The 26,467-nt window shown below is 40.0% G+C and overlaps 1 protein-coding gene across 24 annotated transcripts in view; it reads left to right on the top strand.

Annotated features, from left to right (window-relative positions):
* The window catches only part of LOC140478823 (disks large homolog 1), a 459,945-nt gene that overhangs the window by 138,976 nt on the left and 294,502 nt on the right, over positions 1–26,467 (top strand). For all 24 annotated transcript variants that reach the window (XM_072572239.1, XM_072572250.1, XM_072572237.1 and 21 more), the window contains one exon: positions 17,834–17,998. In XM_072572239.1, coding sequence (XP_072428340.1) covers positions 17,834–17,998 — 165 coding nt within the window. The remainder of the gene's footprint in view (positions 1–17,833; positions 17,999–26,467) is intronic.

Below are 26,467 nucleotides of genomic sequence, written 5' to 3' on the forward strand. Positions count from 1 at the left end.
CCATATGATTTACATTGAAGATGACATTTGAATGGGGAAGAATTTCTACAATACTGCTAAAGACTCTCTGTTCTATTACGTCTGCTAGAGTCCAGGAGATAGAACCATGAGAGCCAAAATGTCTGTGATTCTCTATCCTGGAATGTGGTTCAAGTTCAAAAACGAACCCAGAAGATTTCCTGAGTTTGCACTGAGGGACGAGCACCAGCAGTACTCTAACTGCAAAGAATGGCTATAGAATTGTAAATTGCCAGGTTGAAAAAAGAAATGATTATAAGCAAATCTTGGGGAGCCAAGAATCATCTTTGACTGATTCTTGGGAGAACTGAATATCTATTTAAAAGACAGTGCAACATATATGGGAGTTACTCTTGGTTGTGTTAGTTCTGTTCAGTTGTATAAGTAGTCTACAAAATGTTTTTCAATCAAATCAGTAACGTTCTGAAAATGTGAAATATTGTGCCATCCGCTCAAAGCAGAGGGAGCACAGAATTCTTCAACTGCTTTCAAGTGAACTTTTAAATCCGCATGTAATAAGCCCGATGAGAGAGGGTGCAATTCTAGATTTATCTTAGGAAATGAAGTGGGCAGGTGGATGAAGAAGCAGTGGATGACAGTTTCGGGGATAATGATCATAAAATAGTAAGAATTAGTATCATTCTGGAGAGGGAGCCAAGATAGAACAGGCATTAAAAAAACTACAAACCTTATTGCAGAGTTGAGAGATGAATTGGCAAAAGTGACCTTTTGATGAGATTCTAAAGGCACAGCATGGATATATCCCCATGACGATGAAGGGTGCCATTATAAATCTGGAGCTGGCTGGTTATTTGGTAGCATACTGAGTTGGGTAAGGCAAAGCAGAAAAGTAGAGTTGGTAGCTGAAAAGACTGTCTCTCTTTATTTTTGTGCTTTTAAAAACTGAAGACTGAAATTAGCGAAGTTTAAAAAAACTTTGCAAGAGTGGCTGCAGCTTTGAAAGCAAGTAACCTGATACTCAGGGCATGCATTATAAATAACTACATAATCAAGCAGTGATTGAGGTTTAGATTGCAAAGGTTCCAGAACCAAGGGTGTACAGTGATGTAACTCATTTTGGCAGTAGAAGTTGATTCACCTGTGAACTAATGACAGTTATCAATGACTCAAACCTCTTACTTGCGAAGAACTGTGAGATTGGTTCTTTGGTGGCTGAGCAGCTTGGAGTTGGAAAATCGTTTAGAATGTGGATGCTGAAGATCTGAAACAAAAACCGAAATTGCTTGAGAAATTCAGATCTGGCGGCATCTGTGGCGAGAAGTGTGCCGATCTTCTCCCAGCCCAATTGCATCATGTTCTCTGCAGTCGAAACTCAGATTAAGACTCAAGATAACCAGTTACTTTTCCTGCAGCAATAGCAGTAGACTTTTGACTATTGACTTAATAAATCAGACCATTTCCTAGTCAATCAGTTGCACTAGACATTCCATAAACCAGTGGAAGCTTTCGGTGATAAAGACATCTGAATAACCCAGGGTTTGGCTAGCCAAGGAAACATTGCTTCTCAGTTCCACCATTGAGGTAAAGATCACTCAACAGACTTCCCAGTTTTTTCTAACCTCTGCCAATAATGTATTTTTTATAAAGTAAAACAAAGAATTGTAGATGCTGAAGATCTGAAACAAGAACAGAAATTGCTGGAGAAACTCAGCAGGTCTGGCAGCATCTGTGGAGAGAAAGCAGAGTTAACATTTTGAACCCAGTGACCTATGTTCAGAACTGAAGAGACACCAGTCTGAATCCATTTTTTCTATTTGTTTGTGATTATGTATGTGGGGTGATGGGAGACTTTACACGAGGTTTAGAGTTTTCATTTGAAACCATTGGCATTCAACACTGCTGTTTACCTGTAGCTATAATCTAATGACTTGCAATAAATAATTCCTGTTCAATACGGAAATCTGTTCCATGCTTTCTATCAAACTTTGTACTGTGCCAACTTCGTATATCAAAAATACTTTGGCCAGACTCTGGGAATAGTGGTCTGGCTCCAGGCTTCCATTCCAATTAATTTTGAATTTCGTAGTGCTACTGTAACATTGAGATTAATTCCTGTTGGTCTGAGGGGGTGATGCAGCAGCACTTTAAAGGGCATCACTTTGAATTTTCAGCACAGGTGAAATAATAGCCAGAGGCATCAATGCAGTTATTAGGTGTTTTGTTGGGCAGTCAGTCTGGTGTAAAATATAAAGTTTAACAATCTGACTGTGTATGTAAGACTTAGAAAATAACAAAAATACATGATTCTGTCCGCAGGCATTTGTAACCCTTGACCTAAGTAGTGGCGGTTGAGTGTTTAGAAGGTGTCTCTGGATTCTTGCCTACACATTGGTAGTTTTTCCTCGTGTAACAACAATAGCACCTCAAAAGTAATTGATTATGAAATACATCTCAGGACATCCCGAGTGTTAAATCATCCTGTAAGCATAAGCTCTTTGAGTTAACCAGTAAATTTGATGATTGCCTCAAAATTTTATAGCCTGAGGTATTAGATATTCTGACCAGAAAATACACAAGCTGTTTGAAGATGGGAAGAACTGTTTGTTGCTATTTGTGTCCTTCGGGTAAAATTATCTTTGCAAGTATAGTCAATGTTTCGAAGGCAATTGTGGCAGCCAATTAACACAGCAGGTTACAACAAGCAGCAGAGATGAGTGATCAGTTAAATCTGTTAAAGTAACATTGGTTGAATGGTGAATATTTCCCAGGATACTGAGTACACACCCGTTCAAATAGTGCTAATGAATCTTTTATGCCAGTCTTCATCGAAAAATAGGACTTCTATTGAGCAGCTGATCTGAAGGGTAATCTTCAATAATACCAATTTTTACTTCATTGATATCATGCACCCAAGTCCTGAATGAGATTTGAGATGCAACTTTCTGACTTGAGGATAGGAATACTAAATTAAACTGATACTGTTTTTGATTTATTTTATTCGCTCGCGGGACATGAAACTCACTGGCGAGGCCAATATTTATTGCCCTTCCCTAATTGTCCAGAGGGCAGTTAAGATTCAGCCACACTGTTTTGGGTGTGGAGTCACATGTAGGCCAGACCAGGTAAGATTAGGGAAGAAACTGCCAGCAGACATTATTAAACCAGATGGGTTTTCCCTGACAATTGACAATGGCATTGTGGTCATTACTGGACTCTTTCGTTCCAGATTTTTATTCCGTTCAAATTCCACCATCTGCCTTGGTGCGATTTGAACCTAGGTTCCCCAGAACATTGCCTGGGTCTCTGGATTAATAGTCAAGCGATAGTACCACTAGGCCATCACCTTCTCAAATTTTGATTAATTGCAGCATCTGTGATCCATATGCCCTCTTAAACTTAGATAAAATACTTTGGTGCTTTCTTAAGAATGGGGAAAGAGCTCCTGGATCTTTTCTCCTACCCCCTTTAATGATTGTAAATTTCCAGTGTACATTAAGGTTCTGCCATGTAAAATGTGTCCAAATAATTTTGCTTCGTGGTTTAGAACTAGGTAAGGAATGGCCTTTCCCTGCATATCTCCGAGATGGAGTGATAAGTTGTTAGGTGAACTTGTGATACATAGGAAAAGTGAACTAGATGTGGACATACCAATTTGTTACTGAGTACATTTAATTGGAAATCTGCATCTTTAATGATGCATCTTTTGTGAATGCTCCTTGAAATGAATATGCCTGAATAATTGGACCCAAATGCCTGAGTTACTGAAGTGGCTGACATGTTATGTGCTGCCTCATTTAAATCTTGTATCACACTCAATTGATTTCAGATACGTGTATACAGTTGACAAGAAATCAGACCTGGAATTCATTAGTTCTTGGGTGTTAATTCCATTATGACAGATAATTCCATTGAGTTTTGTACCCAAGTTCAGTAGATAGTATTTCTGGGTTGCAAAGGGGGAAGCGTGATACATTGTGTAGTGGCTCAGTGGTGAGTATTGTTGCCTCACAGCACCAGGGACCCAGTTTCGGTTCTAATCTTGGGCAACAGTGTGGAGTTTGTATGTTCTTCCTGTGACTGTGTGGGTTTCCTCCCACAGTCCAAAGATGTGCAGATTAGATGGATTAGCCATGGTTGGTGGGGGAAGTGGATGAGTCCAAGTGAGTTGCACTTTGGAGGATCAGTGCAGGCTCGATAGGCTGAATAGCTTTTATCTGCATTGTAGGGATTCTATGAAAGCTATGGCAAAATGTGCTGTATGAAATATCTCAAGGCAGCGCTGACGATTGAGCAGCCAGTTTTAATTTCTGTAATGGAACACCGGCTTAATTTCTCAAGTGAATTCTGACAGCTCTGATCCAGATGCCCATGCAAGCCATTGATCCATTTTGTTCAAAGTTCTTGGGTTGATAAAAACCAGGATGAAAAATGGATGCCAGATTTGGCCAATGGGAGAGATTGAGGGAAATGTAGAAGAATAAGAAATTACCTAATTAAAATTTGAAAAAATTCTTGAAAATTCCTTTCAACAAGACAGATGTTTCTTTCGGCTGGCAGATTCAAAAACTAGATTTCTCAAACTCAGAGTAAGGAGAAAGCTGTGTTTGTGACTGAGATGAGAATTTATTTCCACTGTGGATAATGAGTCTTTGAGACTCGACCCTGTGAAGGCTATGAAGTGATTAAATATGTCCAAGATGGAGATTGATAAATTTCTAGATACTAATGAGATGTTAAGCGCAATGAGGATAGTGCAAGAAAATAGCATTGAGGCGGATGATTAACTTGTGCAATGCTCCTGGATAGATATTGAAATGGCTAAGCTTTGGGTCTTCCATTGTGCCTCAAAAATTCTCCACAATGATAAATGAGATCTGCTCCAATGGAAAGGATGCAGTGTACATCAGGCAATCAGATGTTGAGTTCTCTTTGGGGGTGGGGGGCCTGATCTATGGTGTGAAAATTTATACTCATGAATGAAACCTTTACAGAAGTGTAATTTCTTAGGAACGGCTGCTTTAAATTGCGTTGCATTGTGCTCCAATGTATGTACAAATGAACTTGTGAATGAAGTCAGGAACGAAATCTGTTCACAACCTGGCGACTGCCCTCATTGAAATTTTGGGACTGCTGCTACATGGTGGATTTCTCTAGAAAAAATGGAGAATGCTAGGTGTGACACTTATTCCAGTTTACAAGTGGATTTTTGTTGCAGAAGTAATGGCATTTTAATGGCTTTTAAAATTTTCTCCTCGTTCCCATCACAAACATTTTGTTGTAAGAAGTTAGTTTTGTATCTTGATTATTTTTGTTCAGTTGTAATATAAATACTTGCAATAATGTGAACTATATCAGTTGTCACATTGCAATGTTTTTTTCAATATTTGTTTCTGTGGGGCTTTGGTGAATCACTCAATCAATGCACTATTAAGGCAGGAAGGGCATCCAGTATGTAAAATTCTATTTCCCTATAATCTTCCATAGAGTAAATTTGCTGTAGAAAGGAAAAAGAAGGATGCAAGAGAGATTTTAATAATTGCTTGTGCTTGGTACTGGGTAGGTGACCAGGTACACTTGTATTTGACCTTTTTGTGTTCATGTTGTAATGTTGACTTATATGACCATGTCCATTGTGGCAGCTAGGACTGAAAATGTAAAATTACCAGGTTTCTTGAAAAATGGGTGCTGTCCCTGCAGTGCCAGGGTATGTTCATTTTCAATTCTAATTGCTGGTTTGGGAGAGCTGCGTACAGCAACTTTCAATATTTTCATTTAAAATGGACTTCTGTAACTTGCTGCATCAAGTTCTACAATTTGTTGCATTATTCGGTTGTAAAACTATTGATTCAGTCTGCAGAATGTTAGGAAGGTGCATGTCTTTCTAAATACAGTATATTACTGCAGGGGGAATGAGTAGATCCTGAACTGAGATGCCAGGTCTTATATTTTAGCATTTCCTAATCAAGCAGTAGTTTATATTCTGTTCTGTCCTACACCGTGTGATAATATGATTAAGTTCAGAGCTTTGATATTTTATCCAGTTTTGGACATTCTGTTTTGGTTTTGACTGATATTTGTGTTATGGTAGACTGACTTCCCCACAACGTAATTTGAGATCTGTAGGTAATTATATTTTTTTCTTCTTTGCCTTTTGCTTGGAATCTTAATTGAAAATGAAAACTGTTTCTTTAAAAAAAACCAAGGTGCAGAGAAAATAAATGGAGGTCAACAGAAGCTTTGAAACCTAATTTGAGGAAGTAACTGGCATGGTGAATTGAGAACTCAGTGGATATTGTCCACGTGGACTTTCAGAAAGCCTTTGACAATGCACCACACTACAAACTACTAAAAAAATGAACTTGTCTTTTACAACCTCTGATGTCCTGGAATCATAAAGAGCCTTTGAAGTTCTTTTGAATCATAGCAGTTGCCATAATGTAGAAATAATTAAAAGTTGAGGGGTAACTGAGAAGGAATAAATTAAGAGAAAGTGAGGACTGCAGATGCTGGAGACCAGAGTTGAAAAGTGTGGTGCTGGAAAACTGCAGTAGGCCAGGCAGCATCCGAGGAGCAGGCAGATCGACGTTTTGGGCATAAGACCTTCTTTAATTACATTTGTCTTTCTCCACTGGAACACTGCAGCATCCAGAGGACAGACAGGTGGACATGTGAGCAGAATGGTATAAAAGAGGTAAAACAATAACTGCAGATGCTGGAAAGCAAATACTGGATTAGTGGTGCTGGAAGAGCACAGCAGTTCAGGCAGCATCCAACGAGCAGCAAAATCGACGTTTCGGGCAACAGCCCTTCATCAGGACATGTGAGCAGAATGTTGTGCTAAAATGACCAGCTACGTGAAAGCCTGCTTGCGCACAGACCGAGGTGTTCTGTAAAGCTGTCACCCAGCCTGCATTTGTTTTCTCCAATGTAGACTAGGCCACGTTGGGTGCAGCAAATACAATATACTAGATTGGAGGAGATAGAGGTGAAATGCTGCTTCACCTGGAAAGACTGTTTCGGCATTTGGGTGGTGAGCAGGGAGGTGGTGAAGGGGCAGGTACTGTAGCTTCTCTGCTTACATGGAAGGTGCCGTAGGGTGGGCGAGTGGGATAAGTGGCTGATGAATGGACAAGGACATCCCAGAGGGAATGCAGATGGGGGTGGTGGGGTGGTGAAGGGAAGATATATTTTGTGGTGGCATTCTGCTGGAGTTGTCTGAAATGGCGGAGAATGATCCTTGGAATATGGAGGTTCGTGGGATAGAAAGTGAGGACAAGGGGGACCTGATCATGCTGTTGGGAAGATGCAAGGGGGGGAAACCGTGGGTGATCGGTTGGATGCAATTGAGGGCCTGTCAACTACAGTGGGTGGGAAACTACGGTTGTGGAAGGAGCCAGCCATATCAGCAGCGCTGTTTTGGAAGGTGTCACATCTGTTCGGATGATGCCATCGGTAAAGGAACTGGGAGAATGGGATGGATGTCCTTGCAGGACATGGGGTGTGACGAGCTATAGTGATGTTAGCTATGAGAGACTGTGGTTTAGTAGTGGATATCAGTGGACAGTTTATTTCCCAAAATGGAGTCAGAGGGGTCAAGGACAGGAAGGGAAGTGTCGGTAATGTGATGCAGGGGTGGAAATTGAAGGTAAATGAACACATTTTTCAAGGCCCTGGTGGGAGCATGAAGCAGCACTGAAGCAGTTATCAATGTACCGAGAAAAGAATTGTGGGAGGGGGCAAGTGTAGGACTGGAACACGGATTGTTCCACATACCTAGTAAAGACGCAGGCATAATTGGAACCTATGTGGCTGCCCATAGCACTCTTTTGATTTGGCAGTAGTGAGATGAATTAAAGGAGAAATTTTTCAGTGAGAGAGCAAGTTCAGCCAGGTGGATGAGAGTGGTGATGGACAGGGAGTGTTCAGGCCTCTGGTCAAGGAAGACGCCTTGGTGTGTGAGTAGGTCCTGGTGAAATGCTCTTTGGAAGGTCACTGTGGACTCAAGGTTCCAAATGGCCTGCTTCCGCACTGTAGGGATTCAGTGATTCTATGGTACAGCATCAACTGAGGACTCCAGGACTTCTGTGGCTTCACATTAAAGGGGGAACAAGACAGTTGTTCTCTTGTCATTTAATTCTTGCTACTCAAAGACTTAAAACCTGCAAAGTACAACTGCCTTTACCTTCCTGTCTGTACAAGACAGCTGGACCAACCTCCACCCTGCACTCCTCTCTCCTCATTCTTCAAAATAAATTAAACCCCGTGTCATTCTTGTGTATTTGTTGGTTTTTTTCTAGTAATTCAAGTCCATTCTCTTAATCTCAAAAACAACCCCTTGGAATTGACTCTGCTTAATTTTTGATCAGTGAACGGAGTTTTGATAAAGAATGACAGATAGAAAAAAAAAATTCTGTTGTGACTGAGAGAAAGTTTTAAAGAGGTAACCTCCTTTTAACCTGATGGTAATACACTAAACATTTGTTTATTCATATAGAAGTTATTTAGCAATGCCACCATTCAGCAAGATCTGGGAGTGCTAGTCGAGGATTCTCTAAAGGTAAACATGCAGGTTGAGTCCGTGATTAAGAAAGCGAATGCAATGTTGTCATTTATCTCAAGAGGGTTGGAATATAAAAGCACCGTTGTGCTACTGAGACTTTATAAAACTCTGGTTAGGCCCCATTTGGAGTACTGTGTCCAGTTTTGGACCCCACACCTCAGGAAGGACATACTGACACTGGAGCGTGTCCAGCGGAGATTCACACGGATGATCCCTGGAATGGTAGGTCTAACATACGAGGAACGGCTGAGGATCCTGGGATTGTATTCATTGGAGTTTAGAAGATTAAGGGGAGATCTAATAGAAACTTACCAGATAATACATGGCTTGGAAAGGGTGGATGCTAGGAAATTGTTTCTGTTAGGTGAGGAGACTAGGACCCATGGACACAGCCTTAGAATTAGAGGGGGTAAATTCAGAACAGAAATGTGGAGACATTTCTTCAGCCAGAGAGTGGTGGGCCTGTGGAATTCATTGCCGCAGAGTGCAGTGGAGGCCGGGACGCTAAATGTCTTCAAGGCAGAGATTGATAAATTCTTAATGTCACAAGGAATTAAGGGCTACGGGGAGAATGCGGGTAAGTGGAGTTGAAATGCCCATCAGCCATGATTGAATGGCGGAGTGGACTCGATGGGCCGAATGGCCTTACTTCCACTCCTATGTCTTATGGTCTTATAACTCAACCAAGTGTCTGTATGATATCGGTTTGGTTTTAAAAAAAATTTCCGGGGGACAGTGCTGTCTGTGCCAGTGTTTATTAATTGGCCCTAGTCATCTTTGAGAAGGTGATGGTAAGCAGCCCATGTGCATCAACGCAGCTGAAAATTACTTCCTGGTGGTGTAACCAGTACACTGAGTATTGATAGTTGGAATAAAGAAAGCCAGGGCTGGGTGGTTCTACTTGCTAAGTTACTGTACCAATTCAGTTGCGTGTAAGTATTATGTTATGACTTGTACTTTTTTATTTTAGATAAAATAGTGCCTTTCTGGATTTGTCTTAATATATGAGTTTTATTAGTAAAGTAATTTTCTGAATTCTTAATCAGTTTTGATGCCATGGATTGATTGGAAGGTTTTGGTTTGAAGCCCATCAGCAGTTGGTATCCCATCAAACCTCTCCTGCGGTAGAGTGCTGAAATCTTCAGCCCTGCTGTCAGTGCACATTTTAGACTAGTTTGTTCTGTTTATCACATGATTACAACTTATTTTAATGCTTTTAAGTGAGTTTCAGAAGATGATAAGCTGGGGTGACTTTCAAAACAACTTTTGGAAATGGTGTATTTTGCAAAATGCAAATTCAATTTCATTTTCGCAAATTGCCAGTCGAACTGGTTAACAGGAGTGACACACTTGATACTTGGAAAGTTTGCAGGTCTTATGATAGGTTCAGCTGACAGGTCTGTTGAATAAATTACATCTCTCTCTCCACCAACCCTTTAAGTTTTACAACGTAAAATTTGCCATCTACAAACTCATTTCCAAATTAAACTGTTGCAAAAGTCCTTTCAGAAATTTTAAATCCGAGGTATGTCTTGGGAAGTTTATTGAGGCCTCAACATATTAGGCTGCCAAGAATTGGATTTGTATTATTAACCATTGTCATTAAATTAAGATAATTCGTTATGATGTTTTGACAAGTAACACCCAGCCATTTTCAGAATGTAAGTATCGTGCAGTAGTTAAACTAAACAACAGAAATGAAAAGATATTTGATAGATTACAATTCCTTCAGTGTATTGGTTTTGAAAGATGATTCTAATAGCAAATCCCCCTGAAATATATTTTTATTTGTTGATTTTGTTTATGTAATGTCTGTCAATGGCAAATGTTGGGAGTTGTGAGATGAGTGAATTGTCACATGACAAGTGATGACAGTGACCTCATTTTGCGTACTACAGTGTTTACCCGCAATCATACAGCAGGAAGGAAGTGAATCTAATTGCCAAAGAGTGAAGAATTACTAATGTTGATTGTGACACGGTTCACCGATGTTTGATTTTGTGAAATATAATTTACGATCTTTGTGTTATTTTTGTTTTCAAATCTGCTGAAGTTTTGCTACTGATCTCTTGAACTGCTTCGCTCCTGCAGTGCCTTTGCACTAACTGAAATTGGAGAAACTTGGTAGCATCAGAGGCATGCCAGTTCTTAAACAGGTTAACTTAAAACTGCAAAAATCAAACGTGTGTAGGTGAAAAGTAAATTGTTGCTGTGTCAAATATCTGTTGTGAAAGTTCAAAGAAAATCTTGTCTGACTGTTTTGGAGAGATGAGTAAAGGAAGGAAGCTCATCAAACGAATTTAATGAAGTAGACATATTTATGCCTTTCTGAAGTGCTGTGATGTTTTTTCTACATTTAAAAAGAATGCTTAATTGCAATGTATATGGCTTAAAAGGAAACATATGAATGTAGAACTTAATAGCTGGTCAATAGAAAATTTGGCTCCGGGCATCAAAAGGGGTTGAGATACTTGTTAGAACTCACTTGGAGTATTGTGTATAGTTCGAAGTGATACATTATGGCACAGGTAAGAATGCATTGGAGAGAGTGCCCAAGCGATTTACACAAATGGTTCCAGGGAAACTTGAATGATGAGAATTGAGTGAATAAGCTGGGACTGTTTTTCATGAAGAGAAGACCTGGCACAGGTTTTCAAAATCATACGCAGGATGGTTGAAGTAAGTAGGGAAAAACTATTCTCATTTATAAAAGGAACAAGAAGAGGAAGGTGTAGGTTTAAAGTGATTTGCAAATGAAGCAAGAGTGATGTGAGGGTGGGTAAAAGTCAGCAAGCGAGTAGAATTCATTGGTTGGAATTCATTGCCAACCAGTATGGCAGAGGCAAGTTCAATTGAGGCATTCAAGAGGGTATTAGTCGATTATTTGGATTAAGAAAAATGTGCAAGGATAAGGGGAAATGCAGGAGAGTGGCAGTCAGTAATGAAGCTCATTTGAAACTTAGTAGGCCAAATGGCTGCCCCCTTCTGTGATTTAACTCAAAGTCAAGACTTGTTATAAATGATCCTCCTTTGTGATTTCTGTAGAAAGTTGTTTATATAGAAATAGGAGGTTTATATCAAAATGAATGTAGTCAATAGATAAAGTGAAAGCCTATTTAAAATAGAGCACCTGCTCACTTCAATGCATAACTTGTAGAAGAATAGAGACATGTATAACATTGTGAAGAAATTATCACTATAAACAGTGGAGAACTGTTTTGAAATGTGGAGAGATGATCTTTGTGGATTGTGTAGCACAGAAATCTGTCTTACAGAGAAGATGATTCCTGTGGACTGCATCAAATGGAGATACTCTGTTTCATGTAAAATTGTAAAGTACTGTACTAGTTTTATAGTCGTGTAATTAGGATGTCTACATCTATAACATGATTCTAAACTGTAGTTGCAAAATGAGCTATGATGGGGGAGGATGTCTCTTTATGAGCTACATTCCCTGTATGCAAGCTTGTATAATAATTGTTTGGGCCCTTGACTATATCCACCTCTAGTGTCGATTGAATGCTTGAGCAGGTCTACCTCCTATTCTATGTTGTGAAATTGTCAACTACGTAGGGCAATAGAAATAAAATGAATTGGCATGCACAGCCATTTTGTTGGCATGGCTTATGAAGCAAACTGCATTCAGGTTTTCTTTAATGTGTGCATTTGCCTGCTCCCACTATGATTATTCTACTGTCAGTGTTTCTCGTGGTTGAGGAAGCAGAAGCTTCCAAGTGCTTTAGGTTTGTGTTGTACGGTGAGGAATATTTGGGCTGTTTGGAGTACTATCAATAACCTGAATTATTTTGATTTAAAATTATCATTACAGTTATTTAGAATTAACTTTTGCACATACTTTAACATTTCCCCTCACTTTATTTTCTACATTAGCCTTCTCTGCTTTTAAGTCAGACCACCAGTGTAATGTTTATGTAGAATTATGGAATGCTTTCATTTGTAAATGAAAACCCATTCTCATCCAATTCATTTTTTATAAAATCCATACAACAAGCAGGGAAGCCACATTTTTTTGACTGCTGTTCTCCAAACCTGAAGAAAAGTCACTTTGGACTCTATAGATGTTTCCATCTCCTGAGTTTTTCCCAGCATTTGTTTTTATTTGAGCGATGTTTCTATCTCACCAGATTGTGCACAATTTGAGCTGAGTGCTTTATGGGAGAGGTTGCTGTTATAATTCCCTTCCCTGCCTTTAAACCACCTATCTCCTCCAATTGATGCTTGCAATTCTTCCCCAGTTGGAACAGTTTCCTTTTGCTTTGATTGTTATTCTAAATCCTTTCTCGTGAAGGCTTAGTTTTCATATGTCATGTCCTTGAATTATTCTTAAACCCTCGTAGACTGTTATTTTGTAGAAAATCTTTTAGATATGATCTTGTAACCTGGGAAGATTTATTATGAAAGTAATTATGAAGTCAATTGTTGTATTTCCAAAGTGTGTTTTTCTGTTAACCAGCATATCATTAATCAGTTCTATTTTGATATTCAATACTGGAAACTATTTGTGCGATGATATATTGAGTATTCTATAGAAGAACTGCTTGTATTGAATTAAGATTCATTTTACCTTAAATACATTTTGTAATTTTACTTTGGTTTAAAATGGGAAACTCATTTTGCATTTCATTTCTCTTGCATTTCCTTTCTCTTGCATGCTTGAATACTGCATAAGCCAGAGCAGTGGTAGGGATTTGATGGGATCATGTAGGTGCTAGCTGTTGAACTTGTCCATCTTCAAAATAGAAAGCCCTGGTTGAGATCACTGCATGTATGTGTATATATGCCAACATGAGCCCTTTTGTACATTTTGTTGGTAAAATTTGTTGGGAGAGGTGATGCCTTAGCAGTATTATCACAAGATTATTAATCCAGAAACTCAGCTCATGTTCTGAGGACCTGGGTTCAAATTCTGCCATGGCAGATCATGAAATTTGAATTCGAAAAAAACCTGAATTTAGAATCTACTACCAGTGTGCATGAAACATTGTCACTTGTTGAAAAAACCCCATTTGGTTTGCTACAATGTGGTTGACCCTTAACTGTCTTCTGGACAATTAGGGATGGCCAACAAAAGGTGGCCTAGGCAGTGATGGCCTCATTTTGTGAATGAATTAAAAAAAAAGTAATGTTGTCCAGTTTCCCTATCCCCCGTATCAGTCAATACAAACACTCAGACAAAATATAGTTTTGCCTCATAGAGTCATAGAGATGTACAGCATGGAAACGGACCCTTCGGTTCAACCCGTCCATGCCGACCAGATATCCCAACCCAATCTAGTCCCACCTGCCAGCACCCGGTCTACATCCCTCCAAGCCCTTCCTATTCATATACCCATCCAAATGCCTCTCATATGTTGTAATTATACCAGCCTCCACCACATCCTCTGGCAGCTCATTCCATACACGTATCACCCTCTGTGTGAAAAAGTTGCCCCTTAGGTCTCTTTTATATCTTTCCCCTCTCACCCTAAACCTACACCGTCTAGTTCTGGACTCCCCGACCCCAGGGAAAAGACTTTGTCTATTTATCCTATCCATGCCCCTCATAATTTTGTAAACCTCGATAAGGTTACCCCTCAGCCTCCGACGCTCCAGGGAAAACAGCCCCAGCTTGTTCAGCCTCTCCCTGTAGCTCAGATCCTCCAACCCTGGCAACATCCTTGTAAATCTTTTCTGAGCCCTTTCAAGTTTCACAACATGTATCCGATAGGAAGGAGACCAGAATTGCACGCAATATTCCAACAGTGGCATAACCAATGTCCTGTACAGCCGCAACATGACCTCCCAACTCCTGTACTCAATACTCTGACCAATAAAGGAAAGCATACCAAACGCCTCCTTCACTATCCTATCTACCTGCGACTCCACTTTCAAGGAGCTATGAACCTGCACCCCAAGGTCCCTTTGTTCTGCAACACTCCCTAGGACTTTACCATTAAGTGTAGAAGTCCTGCTAAGATTTGCTTTCCCAAAATGCTGCACCTCACATTTATCTCACAATTTTGGTGTCATCTGCAAACTTACTAACTGTACCTCTTATGCTCGCATCCAAATCATTTATGTAAATGACAAAAAGTAGAGGACCCAGCACCGATCCTTGTGGCAGTCCACTGGTCACAGGCCTGCAGTCTGAAAAACAACCCTCCACCACCACCCTCTATCTTCTACCTTTGAGACAGTTCTGTATCCAAATGGCTAGTTCTCCCTGTATTCCATGAGATCTAACCTTGCTAATCAGTCTCCCATGGAGAACCTTGTCGAACACCTTACTGAAGTCCATATACATCACATCTACTGCTCTGCCCTCATCAATCTTCTTTGTTACTACTTCAAAAGCCATGTTGACTATCCCAAATCAGTCCTTGCCTTTCCAAATACATGGTACATCCTGTCCCTCAGGATTCCCTCCAACAACCTCCCCACTACCGAGGTCAGGCTCACTGGTCTATAGTTCCCTGGCTTGTCTTTATCGCCCTTAAACAGTGGCACCACGTTTGCCAACCTCCAGTCTTCTGGCACCTCCCCTGTGACTATCGACCTCCTCCATCTTTATTCAGGGCTCTGGAGAGAGAGAGAGAGAAAATGATCACTCATGTGCACAGAGACATGAGTTCTCGGTCTTCTCTTGAACAGAAGATTCTTAAGGAATTATATAGTTACTTACTGGGAGCAGCATCTAAATAAGGCAACATCTATATTGATTGGGTGACTGTTACAATCAGCGAGCATCAACAGTAAAGATTAAGTCATCTGGCATTTCACAATGGATGTTCCTCAACAAGTTAACAGCCATGATACAATGGATGTTCTTTACCTCGTTGAGCCACTACCCTTGCCTCCAGCATCTCATTGTTTACTGCAAGTTCTTATCTGGTCAAAGTCATGCTAGCTGAGCCTTTGTCATACAACTCCAAACTTAACTCTTTATCCAACTCTTTATCCAAACCGTATACACTTTTCAACAAAACTAAAAGTTGTGTAAGTACTGTAATATTTTGTGTTTTTGGTTACTGAAAATGTTTTTGATAAAGTCCAACATAAGAGTATAGTATACAAAATCAGAGCACATATCACTGGCTTGAGGATTGCTTAGTACAAAGGAAACAAGAGTAGGAATACAAGTGTCTCCAATGACAGTGTCAAATACCATACTGTAGGAATCCATGCTTAGGATCTAGCTATTCATACTATATATCAATGATTTGTATGAGGGATTCACATGTCATGTTTTCAAGTTTGCTGATAACACAAAACTGGAGTTGATAGTGGCGAGGACGAAATAAAGAACTTTTAAGGCAATTTACACAAGTTGAGCGAGTGGGGAAATGAATGGTAGATGAAATATAGTAGTATAATGAATTTGAAGTTGTCCACATTAAAATAATAAAGCAGAGTCTTATTTAAATTGCGATAGATTATGAAGTGTCTGGATGTAGGTTTGCTCACTGAACTGGAATGTTCATTTTTAGATGTTTCATCACCATACCAGGTAACATCAGTGAGCCTCCGGATGAAACAGTAGTGGTATGGCTTGCATTTTCTTTGTGTTTAGCTCTCCTTGGTTTCGTGATATCATTTCCTGTGGTGATGTAATTTCCTGTTTTTCTTTTCAGGGAATAGTAAATGGGATCCGAGTCAATCTGTTTGTTTAAAGAGTTCTTGTTGGAATGCCATGCTTCTAGAAATTCTCGTGCATGTCTCTGTTTGGCTTGACCTTGGATGGATGTGTTGTCCTAGTTGAAGTGATGTCTTTCCTCAACCGTATTATGAAATGTTGATGTACAAAGGGACCTGAGTGTCTGCAGTAATCAGTTAGGAAGACGCAAGCTTTGTTGGCCTCAGTTGCAAGAGTGCTTGAGTACTGGAGCAAAGAAGTCTTACTGCAGCTGTGCAGTGCCTTGCCTTGCTGAAACCATCTGTGTGCAGTTTTCATCCCTTTATGTAAGAAAAATATACTTGCCATGGAGGCAGTTTATGGAGAAAATGAGGATTGCAGTTGTTGGAGATCAGTTGAGTGTGGTGCTGGAAAAGCACTATAGGTCAGGCAGCATCCAAGGAACAGGAAAATAGTCTTTTCAGGCATAGGCCCTTCAGGATTGTTGCTATTTGGTCAACTGGATTGGGCTTTAGAAAGGTTGGGTGCTAAATAAGATTTGTGAAGGTAAGTTTACATCTCTATTGCTTTCACTACTAACGTGGTGAATTTATCATTAAACTGCACCACTTGGATGTCTGCAATTTCTGTTGAATGACTGATTTACGATAGTTTTTTTAAAAAGGCAGTGGAGTGCTTTTCAAGCACTGTGGTTAAGTTCTGGAGATATGTTTGATGGTAGCATGTCCAGAGTATAGCGTGGAAGCAGGTTCAATGGAGGCATTTGAGAGGGCTTTGGATTATTATCTGAAGCAACTGTGCAGGGGAATGGCACTAGATACATTGAGGACTGTGGAGGGGTGGTGAAGAAAGGAGGAGTAAGAGTGCATCTCCCTTGTGTAATAATAGTAGGCTATTTCTTGGCTTGAAGTGAGCTGTTCCCCCTACCTGAAAAGATCTGCTTTCATACTGCAGGCCAATCAAATAGCTGGAAACTCTATTGTCCCAGCAGCACCACCGGAACTATTGGCCACTGCTGGGACTGCAACCAGTCTTAAGGTGTAGTCCAAACTTTAAGGCAAGTCCAGACACTTGCCGAGACAGGTTTGCAGGCCCCAGTGGGGTTGGAGGAGGGTTGGGTGGCCTGTCGAACTTATGAAACCCTCACCAGGGAAACCTGCCAGGCTGAATGCTTGGCATGGACCCCTCCTGCTACAGGTAGAATTCCCCTGACTATATGAGTAGACCCTTAAATGGCCATTAATTAGACAGGCATCCTGAAGGTTCAGGCTGCTGGTAAAATAGCAGGGAGCTGTAGTTGTGCTCTGGAGACCTGAGAAATCTAGCCCCAAATGTTTGGTGGTACAAATTCACAAATCATATTCAGAATTCCACAGGAATAACTGAGCACAATTAAAAGTTCAAATGTGTATCAAATGGATATTTTGTTATGAAATTTAATTAGCCATACATTATCAACAAAATGCTGCTTCCTCTCTATGAAATTTATTGAATTTAAGTGGATAGCTTGGTTGTATCAATGAAAATCCTTGAATAGGAGTTATTTAAAATTGAGAAGGTGTTTTCACATATTTAGAAATTTGTTTAATTTTGAAATTGATTTGGCATTTTTTTGAAATTGCATTATTTGTTAGTATCCTGTTTTTCTTCCATTTTTACAGAAGTATCGTTATCAAGATGACGATGCATCTCCACAAGAACACAGCTCTCCGCAGATTAGCAATGATGTGAAAGGCCCTGAGCTTGTACATGTGTCAGAGAAGAACCTATCTCAGATTGAGAATATACATGGATTTGTTTCTCAGTCACATATATCCCCAATGAAGGTAAGGTTTTAACTTCTGCAAGCCAGCAATTTATCAATTGTTTATTACTGGTAACTGATATTTAACCCCCAACTAATCAGACTAACATTTTTTTGTTTTACTGCAGTAAAAGGTGATTTAGTGAACATTCATGTTTTACGCAGCAGCAAAATGTATTCACCCTTTAAGTATGGAATACTCCTTTTAATATTGTTAACTTAAAGTTTTTCTAAAGCTTTTAAAAACTTAATGCATGATGTAAGCCTGGAAATAACAGCACTTGGGAGACTGGAAGGTTGCTGCAGTGAACAACTTGCTCTGGTGGTAGAGTGGTTATTGTAGCATTTTCAGAGCAGGCTGTTCTGCTTGAGGCAGTGTGACAGGCAACCTCTTTTCAGCAGGTGCAAAACTGGGGCATTGTCCTGAATCCTGCATCTACTAAAACCATATTTTGATTTGGGGGTGGAAATTCATTTATTTGGAGCTTTACAAAATTGGAGAATTAAAGAAACTTAACGCTGAATAGCTTGACATATAGGACTGTTGTTGGATCATCAAAATATTTTATGCTTTTTTTCTGTCAAAGCAAAAGTCAAGTCAACTTGGATCATTCAAGTCTATATGTGATATAGACTGCTCTCTAAAGGAGTTATGAAGATAAACTGTTTTTGAAAATTGAAGGTGGAAAATGACACTGAAATCTGTTTTTACAATTTAGTGTCCATTCATGCAAGCAGATTAACAGATGGAGCACCAACTGATTTTATAAAACTTTGGATATGAAGTTGAGTTAGAATTTGCTCGTCTACAAATCCACTCAAAACATTTGAAACTCTCAACTGAGTTGAAATGCAACTGGGTTCTCTGCTTTCCTCTTTGAAAGGGTGACACAGTTCCTTCTTTATCAATTCATTTTTCTAACATCTGTTTAGACAGGCCTTGAGTTTTTGTATATTAATATTACATGGGCATGTCGATTCAGAGCTTTGAAAACTTTATGATGTTAGCTTTGAACATTTTAATGGTTTATATAATGAAGCTTATAGTAGTTTCCATCTTGAAGACCAAAGCTTTCAAAACTAGTCAGGCATGCTGTATGTTATATAATTTCCTATTATCAATCTTAACCCAATTTTCCTGAAATATTTTGAGTAAGTGATTAGCCATGTACCGTTTTCTGAGGAGGGGTCACTGGACCAGAAACATTAACTCTGATTTCTGCCAGACCTGCTGAGCTTTTCCAGCAATTTCTCTATGTTTCTGATGTAAAGCATCCACAGTTCTTCTGATTTTTATTTGGTGTGCATCCCTATTTGCTTTGAGTTGAGTGGCCACTTCAGAGTGTAGACAAGACTTAACCACATTGCTGGGTATCTGGGATCATAAATAGACCAGAATAGGTTAAAATGGCAGGTTTCCTTCCCTAAAGAATATTAGTGAGCCAGGCAGACTTTTACAACTGTCAGTAATACTTTTGTGTGGTCACCATTACAAAGGCTAGCTTTATGTTCCAGATTCACGAATTAATTTAAATTCTACCAGCTGTTGAGATGGGATTTGGAGATAGCACATATTTTCCAACTGGCTAAGTTCTACATTAGAGCTACCAATAACTTTCAAATCTACCCTTTTCTCCTGTTCAGACCAAGTATCTGGTATGACTTGGACATTGAGTTTGTGACAATTTACAAGTGTGGGCTGGATTTTCAGGTCGTACACAGCAGTATGTTTACCATTATTAAATATTCTCCTTGAGCATGTTATAGATTCCGATATTGATAAGGTGAACCAAACTATATTCTTGGAACGTCAACTTGTGGAACGTTTATAGACTGGGACTGCCGTAGTGTTAAGGGTTTAGATGGAGAGGAATTTAAGTGTGTACAAGACAATTTTCTGATTCAGTATGTGGATGTACCTATGAGAGAAGGTGCAAAACTTGACCTACTCTTGGGAAAGAAGGTGACTGAGGTGACAGTGGGGGAGTACTTCGCGTCCAGCGATCATAATTCTATTAGCTTTAAAATAGTGGTGGAAAAGGATAGACCAGATCTAAAAGTTGAAGTTCTAACTTGGAGAAAGGCCAATTTTGATGGTATTAGGCAAGAACTTTTGAAAGCTGATTGGGGGCAGATGTTCGCAGGTAAAGGGATGGCTGGAAAATGGGAAGCCTTCAGAATGAGATAACTAGAATCCAGAGAAAGTATATTCCTGTTAGGGTGAAAGGAAAGGCTAGTAGGTATAGGGAATGCTGGATGACTAAAGAAATTGAGGGTTTGATTAAGAAAAAGAAGGAAGCATATGTTAGGTATAGATAGGATCGATTGAGTGAATCCTTAGAGTATAAAGGAAGTAGGAGTATAATTAAGAGGAAAATCAGGAAGGCGAAAAGGGGACATGAGATAGCTTTGGCAAATAAGAATTAAGGAGAATCCTAAGGGATTTTACTAATACATACAGGACAAAAGGGTAACGAGGGAGAGAATAGGGCTCCTCAAAGATCAGCAAGGCGGCCTTTGTGTGGAGCCACAGAAAATGGGGGAGATACTAAATAAATATTTTGCATCAGTATTTACTGTGGAAAAGGATATGGAAGATATAGACTGTAGGGAAATAGATGGTGACATCTTGCAAAATGTCCAGATTACAGAGGAGGAAGTACTGGATATCTTGAAACGGGTGAAGGTGGATAAATCCCCAGGACCTGATCAGGTCTACCCTAGAATTCTGTGGGAAGCTAGAGAAGTGATTGCTGGGCCTCTTGCTGAGATATTTATATCATCAATAGTCACAGGTGATGTGCTGGAAGACTGGAGGTTGGCTAACCTGGTGCCACTGTTTAAGAAGGGTGGTAAGGATAAGCCAGGGAACTATAGATCATTGAGCCTGATCTTGGTGGTGGGCAAGTTGTTGGAGGGAATCCTGAGGGACAGGGTCTACAGGTATTTGGAAAGACAAGGACTGATTAGGGATAGTCAACATGGCTTTGTGCGTGGGAAATCATGTCTCTCAAACTTGGATTGAACTTTTTGAAGAAGTAACAAAGAGGATTGATGAGGCAGAGCGGCCTTTGTATGATCTGTATGAACTTCACTGAGGCGTTCAACATGGTTCCTTATGGGAGACTGATTAGCAAGTTTAGCTTTCACTGAATACAGGGAGAACTAGCCATTTGGATACAGAACTGGCTCAAAGGTAGAAGACAGAGAGTGGTAGTGGAGGGTTGTTTTTCAGACTGGAGGCCTGTGACCAGTGGAGTACCACAAGGATCGATGCTGGGTGCTCTACTTTATATCATATACATAAATGATTTGGATGTGAGCTTAAGAGGTACAGTTAGTAAGTTTGCAGATGACACCAAAATTGGAGGTATAGTGGACAGCGAAGAGGGTTACCTCAGATTACAACAGGATCTTGACCAGATGGGCCAATGGGCTGAGAAGTGGCAGATGGAGTTTAATTCAGATAAATGCGAGGTGCTGCATTTTGGGAAAGCAAATCTTAGCAGGACTTATACACCTTAATGGTAAGGTCCGAGGGAGTGTTGCTGAACAAAGAGACCTTGGAATGCAGGTTCATAGCTCCTTGAAAGTGGAGTCACAGATAGGATAGGGAAGAAGGTGTTTGGTATGCTTTCCTTTATTGGTCAGAGTATTGAGTACAGGAGTTGGGAGGTCATGTTGCAGCTGTACAGGACATTGGTTAGGTCGCTCTTGGAATATTGCGTGCAATTCTGATCTTCCTATCGGAAAGATGTTGTGAAACTTGAAAGGGTTCAGAAAAGGTTTACAAGGATGTTGCCAGGGTTGGAGGATTTGAGCTACAGGGGGAGCCAAACAGGCTGGGGTTGTTTTCCTTCGAGCGTCGGCAGCTGAGGGGTGACCTTATTGAGGTTTACAAAATTGAGGGGCATGTATAGGGTAAATAGGCAAAGTCTTTTCCCTGGGGTCGGGGAGTCCAGAACTAGAGAGCATAGGTTTAGGGTGAGAGGGGAAAGATATAAAAGAGACCTAAGGGGCGACTTTTTCACGCAGAGGGTGGTAAGTATATGGAATGAGCTGCTAGAGGATGTGGTGGAGGCTAGTACAATTGCAACATTTGAGAGGTATTTGGATGGGTATATGAATAGGAAGGGTTTGGAGGGATATGGGCCAGGTGCTGGCAGGTGGAACTAGATTGGGTTGGGATATCTGGTCGGCATGGACGGGTTGGACCGAAGGGTCAGTTTCTATGCTGTACATCTCTATGACTCTATGTTTCAGAACATAGCTGGGACACGTGCGCTAAACAACCCCACCACCCTGTGACTCAACACTTTAACTCCCTCTCCCATTTCGCCATGGGCATGCAAGTCCTGGATCTCCTCCACCACCAAACTCTAGCCACCTGATGCCTGGAGGAAGATCGCCTCATTTTCCATTTTGATCCCATGTGGTTGGAGGGTCCCATGTGGATTTCACCAGTTTCCTCATTTCCCCTCCCTGCATGTTATCAGGGATCCAAGCTTCCAACTCGGCACCACCCTCTTGAACTGTTATTCCTGTCCATCTTCCTTCTGACTGATCCACTCCTCCCTGACCTATCACCTTCACCCCTACCTTCATCTATCTATTGCATTCCATGCTGCCCCCACCCTTTGCCCATTCATCTCTCAGCTTCCTTGGTCCACCCCCTCATTCTTGCTGAAGAGGTTATGCTCGAAGTGTCTGACTGGCTATGTTTTTCCAGCACTCTTTGATTCTGTCCCCTCTGGATTGTCCATTTTCACTGAATGTAGTAACCTCTCTGTGGTTGAGGGTCTTGCTTAATCTTTTCATTCACAGTTCCAGTTATAGGCAGTCATTATGAAATCAATTTGTTTCTCAACAAAAATGAGAATACTGCAGACCCGACTACGATTTATCAACAATTTCTTTAATTTTGTTTCTCAAAATCTAATTAACTTGTATGCAGCAAATAACCAGCATTGTGCATGTGCAAGACTGTCACAATAATAATGTAGTATTCAAAAGCAGTAAGATGAGTCTTTGATTTGCATTCCATTTGTAGAATCTTTAAAACCATTGAATTAAAGTTGTAAATTGTGAATTATCTGCTGGTGCATGATTGTGGACGAAGTCTTTTGCACAGCAATATTTAATCTAAATACTTTCAATGTGACATAACCTTGACCTTGTATAACAATCCTTTACGTAATGTTAAGTGGAATGCAACAGCTAGTATTGATTTAATTAGAATACAGTCTCCAAGATGTGCCACATTTAAAAAAAAACGTTGCAGTTGTAAACATAACCTGTTTTAGGGGGGGAGAAAGGTATCCACAGAACTTAAAATAAATCTATTTTTTCATCATCCTTCAAAGCTGATGTCCCCAAAAAACATGTGACCATCAGGCAGAATATCAATGGAGAGTTATGTTCTGGAAAGACAGTTTGTAGACACTTCAACTGGTAGAACAATTTGGAGAATGTTTCTTCAACTTGTGTCGTAAATACAGCTGAAACTAAGTAATTGAAGTTGAATAGGACTGCAAGACTTTAACCATGGATTCAGAAGAATGCATGTGAGTCCATTCTGTGCTTCAGTAACATGTGTCTTACTATTCTGGAGGCACAGTGAAGTGTTCGTTGTTTAAAAGACACTGGCTCCTTTTAAGCTGAGACCGGCTAATTACTTGTATACCTGTGAACTTCCACAAGTCCTTTTGGGAAAAGCTTTCCTCCTTTCAGATCTTTAGTAGATGTTTGTCAGTTGAAATGATGTGCATATTAAATATCAGCTGTGGCTCATGTGTAACTGTCTAATCTGAGATACAGGCTTTCTGGTTCAGGACTTGAGCATTAAAATCAACACACTCGTGCAACAAGAAAGGAGTGCTCCATTCATGGAAGTGCTGTATTTTGGAAGAAACATTAAACCAAAGCTCATCTGAGATGGATGTAAAAGATCACATGACACTGTTTCAATGAAAAGCAGTGGAACTATCGCTGATGTTTTAGCTAATGCTTCATCCTGAATCAACATGACTAAGAAAACAATTGAGTAACTCACTTCCTGAGTACACAGAGCCTGAATCCCATCTATAAGGTGCATGTGTGGAGTATGATGGAATACTCACCACTTGCCTGGATGAATGGAGCCTCAGCAACACACAAGAAGCTTGCTATCATCCAGGGCAAAGGAGATCACTTGATTGACATCATAAACACAAGCATCCTCTCCCTCTACCACCACTGACACTCAGTAGCAGCAGTGTACCCAATCTACAAAATGCACTGCAGAAATTCACAAAAAGATCCTTAGAAAACACCTTCCAAACCTATATCTGTTTCCATGTCGAAGGCCAAAGGCAGTGGATACATGGGAGTATTATTCCCCTCCAAAACACTTACCACCCTGACTTCACTGAGCCAAAACCGTGGAATTACTGCACGAAGGTGTTATGGACTCAGCCAGACCACTCAAAACATTCTTAAGCAGGCAGCCCCAGACCAAAGATTTTCAATTTGTTTCGTTAAGTGTACAGTGAAAATTACCCGGAGTAAGTTAGCTAGGTTGACTACTATATTTTAAAACAGACAAACCTTTATTCACAAAATTACACAATGAAGCACAAAAAACATAATAAAGGATCCCTACAGAACTCAACTTATCCAACTAGACTTAATTATGCTGTTCCGAATATACACGACAGTCCCAATAAGCAAACTCCCTTTAAAAACCAGTATAAATGGAACACATGCTTACAGGTTGAAGTTGAAGGGCAGAAAAGAGTGTGAGTTTCCACACAGCTCCCTGTTGAACTTCCCAGTTCAAGATTGAACTAAAACTGCTCAGCTCAGCTAGAGAGCTGACCACTCTCTGTTCACATATAAACCAAAACCATATAAGTCTCATCTGTTCACATATAAACCAAAGGCCTCTCAAAATCCTTTTCATCTCTGTACCAAACCAGACTGGTCCAGTTTATTGCAGCTCTGAAAATAATCAAGGACAGAGACTCCTTGAGCCAAGGAGCAGCTTTTAGGAAAAAAAATGACTAGCTTTGTGACAAAGGGCATTATGGATCAACCTACAGCACGAGGACTGCAGTGATTCAAGAAGGCAGCTTGCTACCATCTTCTCAAGGTCAATGAGGAGTGGACAATAAATACTGGTCTGCCAGAAATGCCCATGTCTCCCAAATGAATAAAATAAAAACCATTAGCTATAAACTAGTTTGACTTCAGTTTACGACAAAATTGATGGAATTTGTAATAATGAAGACCATTAATAAGTGCTTAAAAATGAATTAGTTGGTATCATTCTCACCTTGCTACTTACATTTTGATGGAAGGGGAGGTTCTATGTACATGTTAAAAAAAGCATCCAGTAAGTTGTTAACTTGTCAATGTGAAATTATCTGTAACGTGGCCATAGATGGGAGGGCAGAATTGAACCAGAAGTTTAAAAAAAGGTAAGTTATTTGGCATAGAAAGTGTGCTGATTGCCCCACAACAAGTGCCATGTCGAGGATTTCTTACATAATCTATAAATTATCTGAGAATTAAGAAGTTTAAAATTACAGATGATGACAAGTTGTGGCTTTAGGAAATTCAATGAAGGGTGTGAAAGACCTGAAAAAGAGAAATATGTGTTGGTTAATGTAGAAAAGGATGTGTAATATAATTTTGGAATAAAAAGTACAGGATGGAAATACCCTTGAATGATAAGATTTTAAATTGAGTACAGAAATTGAACTGTTAGTTAAAGATAGTAGTACAAGTAGATAAAGCCATGACAATTATCAACAATAGATTTATAGTTGAATTGCAGTTGGGGCATTCTATGCATATCTAGACAACTCTTTAACACAAATGATCTGAAAACAGTGGCAAAGCTAATATAAGTTTAGTGGTGTGTTGCTGGAGATTATTACGCATCCCCTTTAGAGTAGATAGAAGTTGAGTTCGTCAATAGAAGGGGCGCGAGCTGAGAGTAGATAAGCATGGGGAAACAGCAAGTATTGATGAAGGAGCTTTAGTCTTTGATTTTGTCCAGCAGATACCAGGATCTTGTGATGATGGATCAGAAAGTGGTCTTCAGGATGGCATACCAAACGGATCACGGCATCATGATACAGGCTGATCTTTAAGTGGTGGGAGTGAAGAGGAGTGTAGTAACGATGATAGGCAGTCCAGTCAGGGGATGTTGTGTTCCTTGCCCAGTGCTGAGGTGAAGGATGTTTCCTTGTGGTTGGAGGAGGAGGTTCCTATTCTCACAGGCCATGTAGAAAGCAACAACAAATATAACTAGGAATTATTTTTTGAGGCAGTTTGAGTTGAGATCTGAATTAAATTTCAGAACTTCATAGATATTTATCTTTGGATTGTTACCTGAGCCATGTACCAGTTGGTATCTGGTTGAGCAAGGATAGGGAATTGAACATATGGAAAAAGAGTGGGGTGGAAGTGGAGTTTGAATCATAGGGCTCTCCCATCAGTATTCTGG

Source organism: Chiloscyllium punctatum, chromosome 6 (genome assembly GCF_047496795.1).
Source record: "Chiloscyllium punctatum isolate Juve2018m chromosome 6, sChiPun1.3, whole genome shotgun sequence".
NCBI classification, from domain to species: Eukaryota; Metazoa; Chordata; class Chondrichthyes; order Orectolobiformes; family Hemiscylliidae; genus Chiloscyllium; species Chiloscyllium punctatum.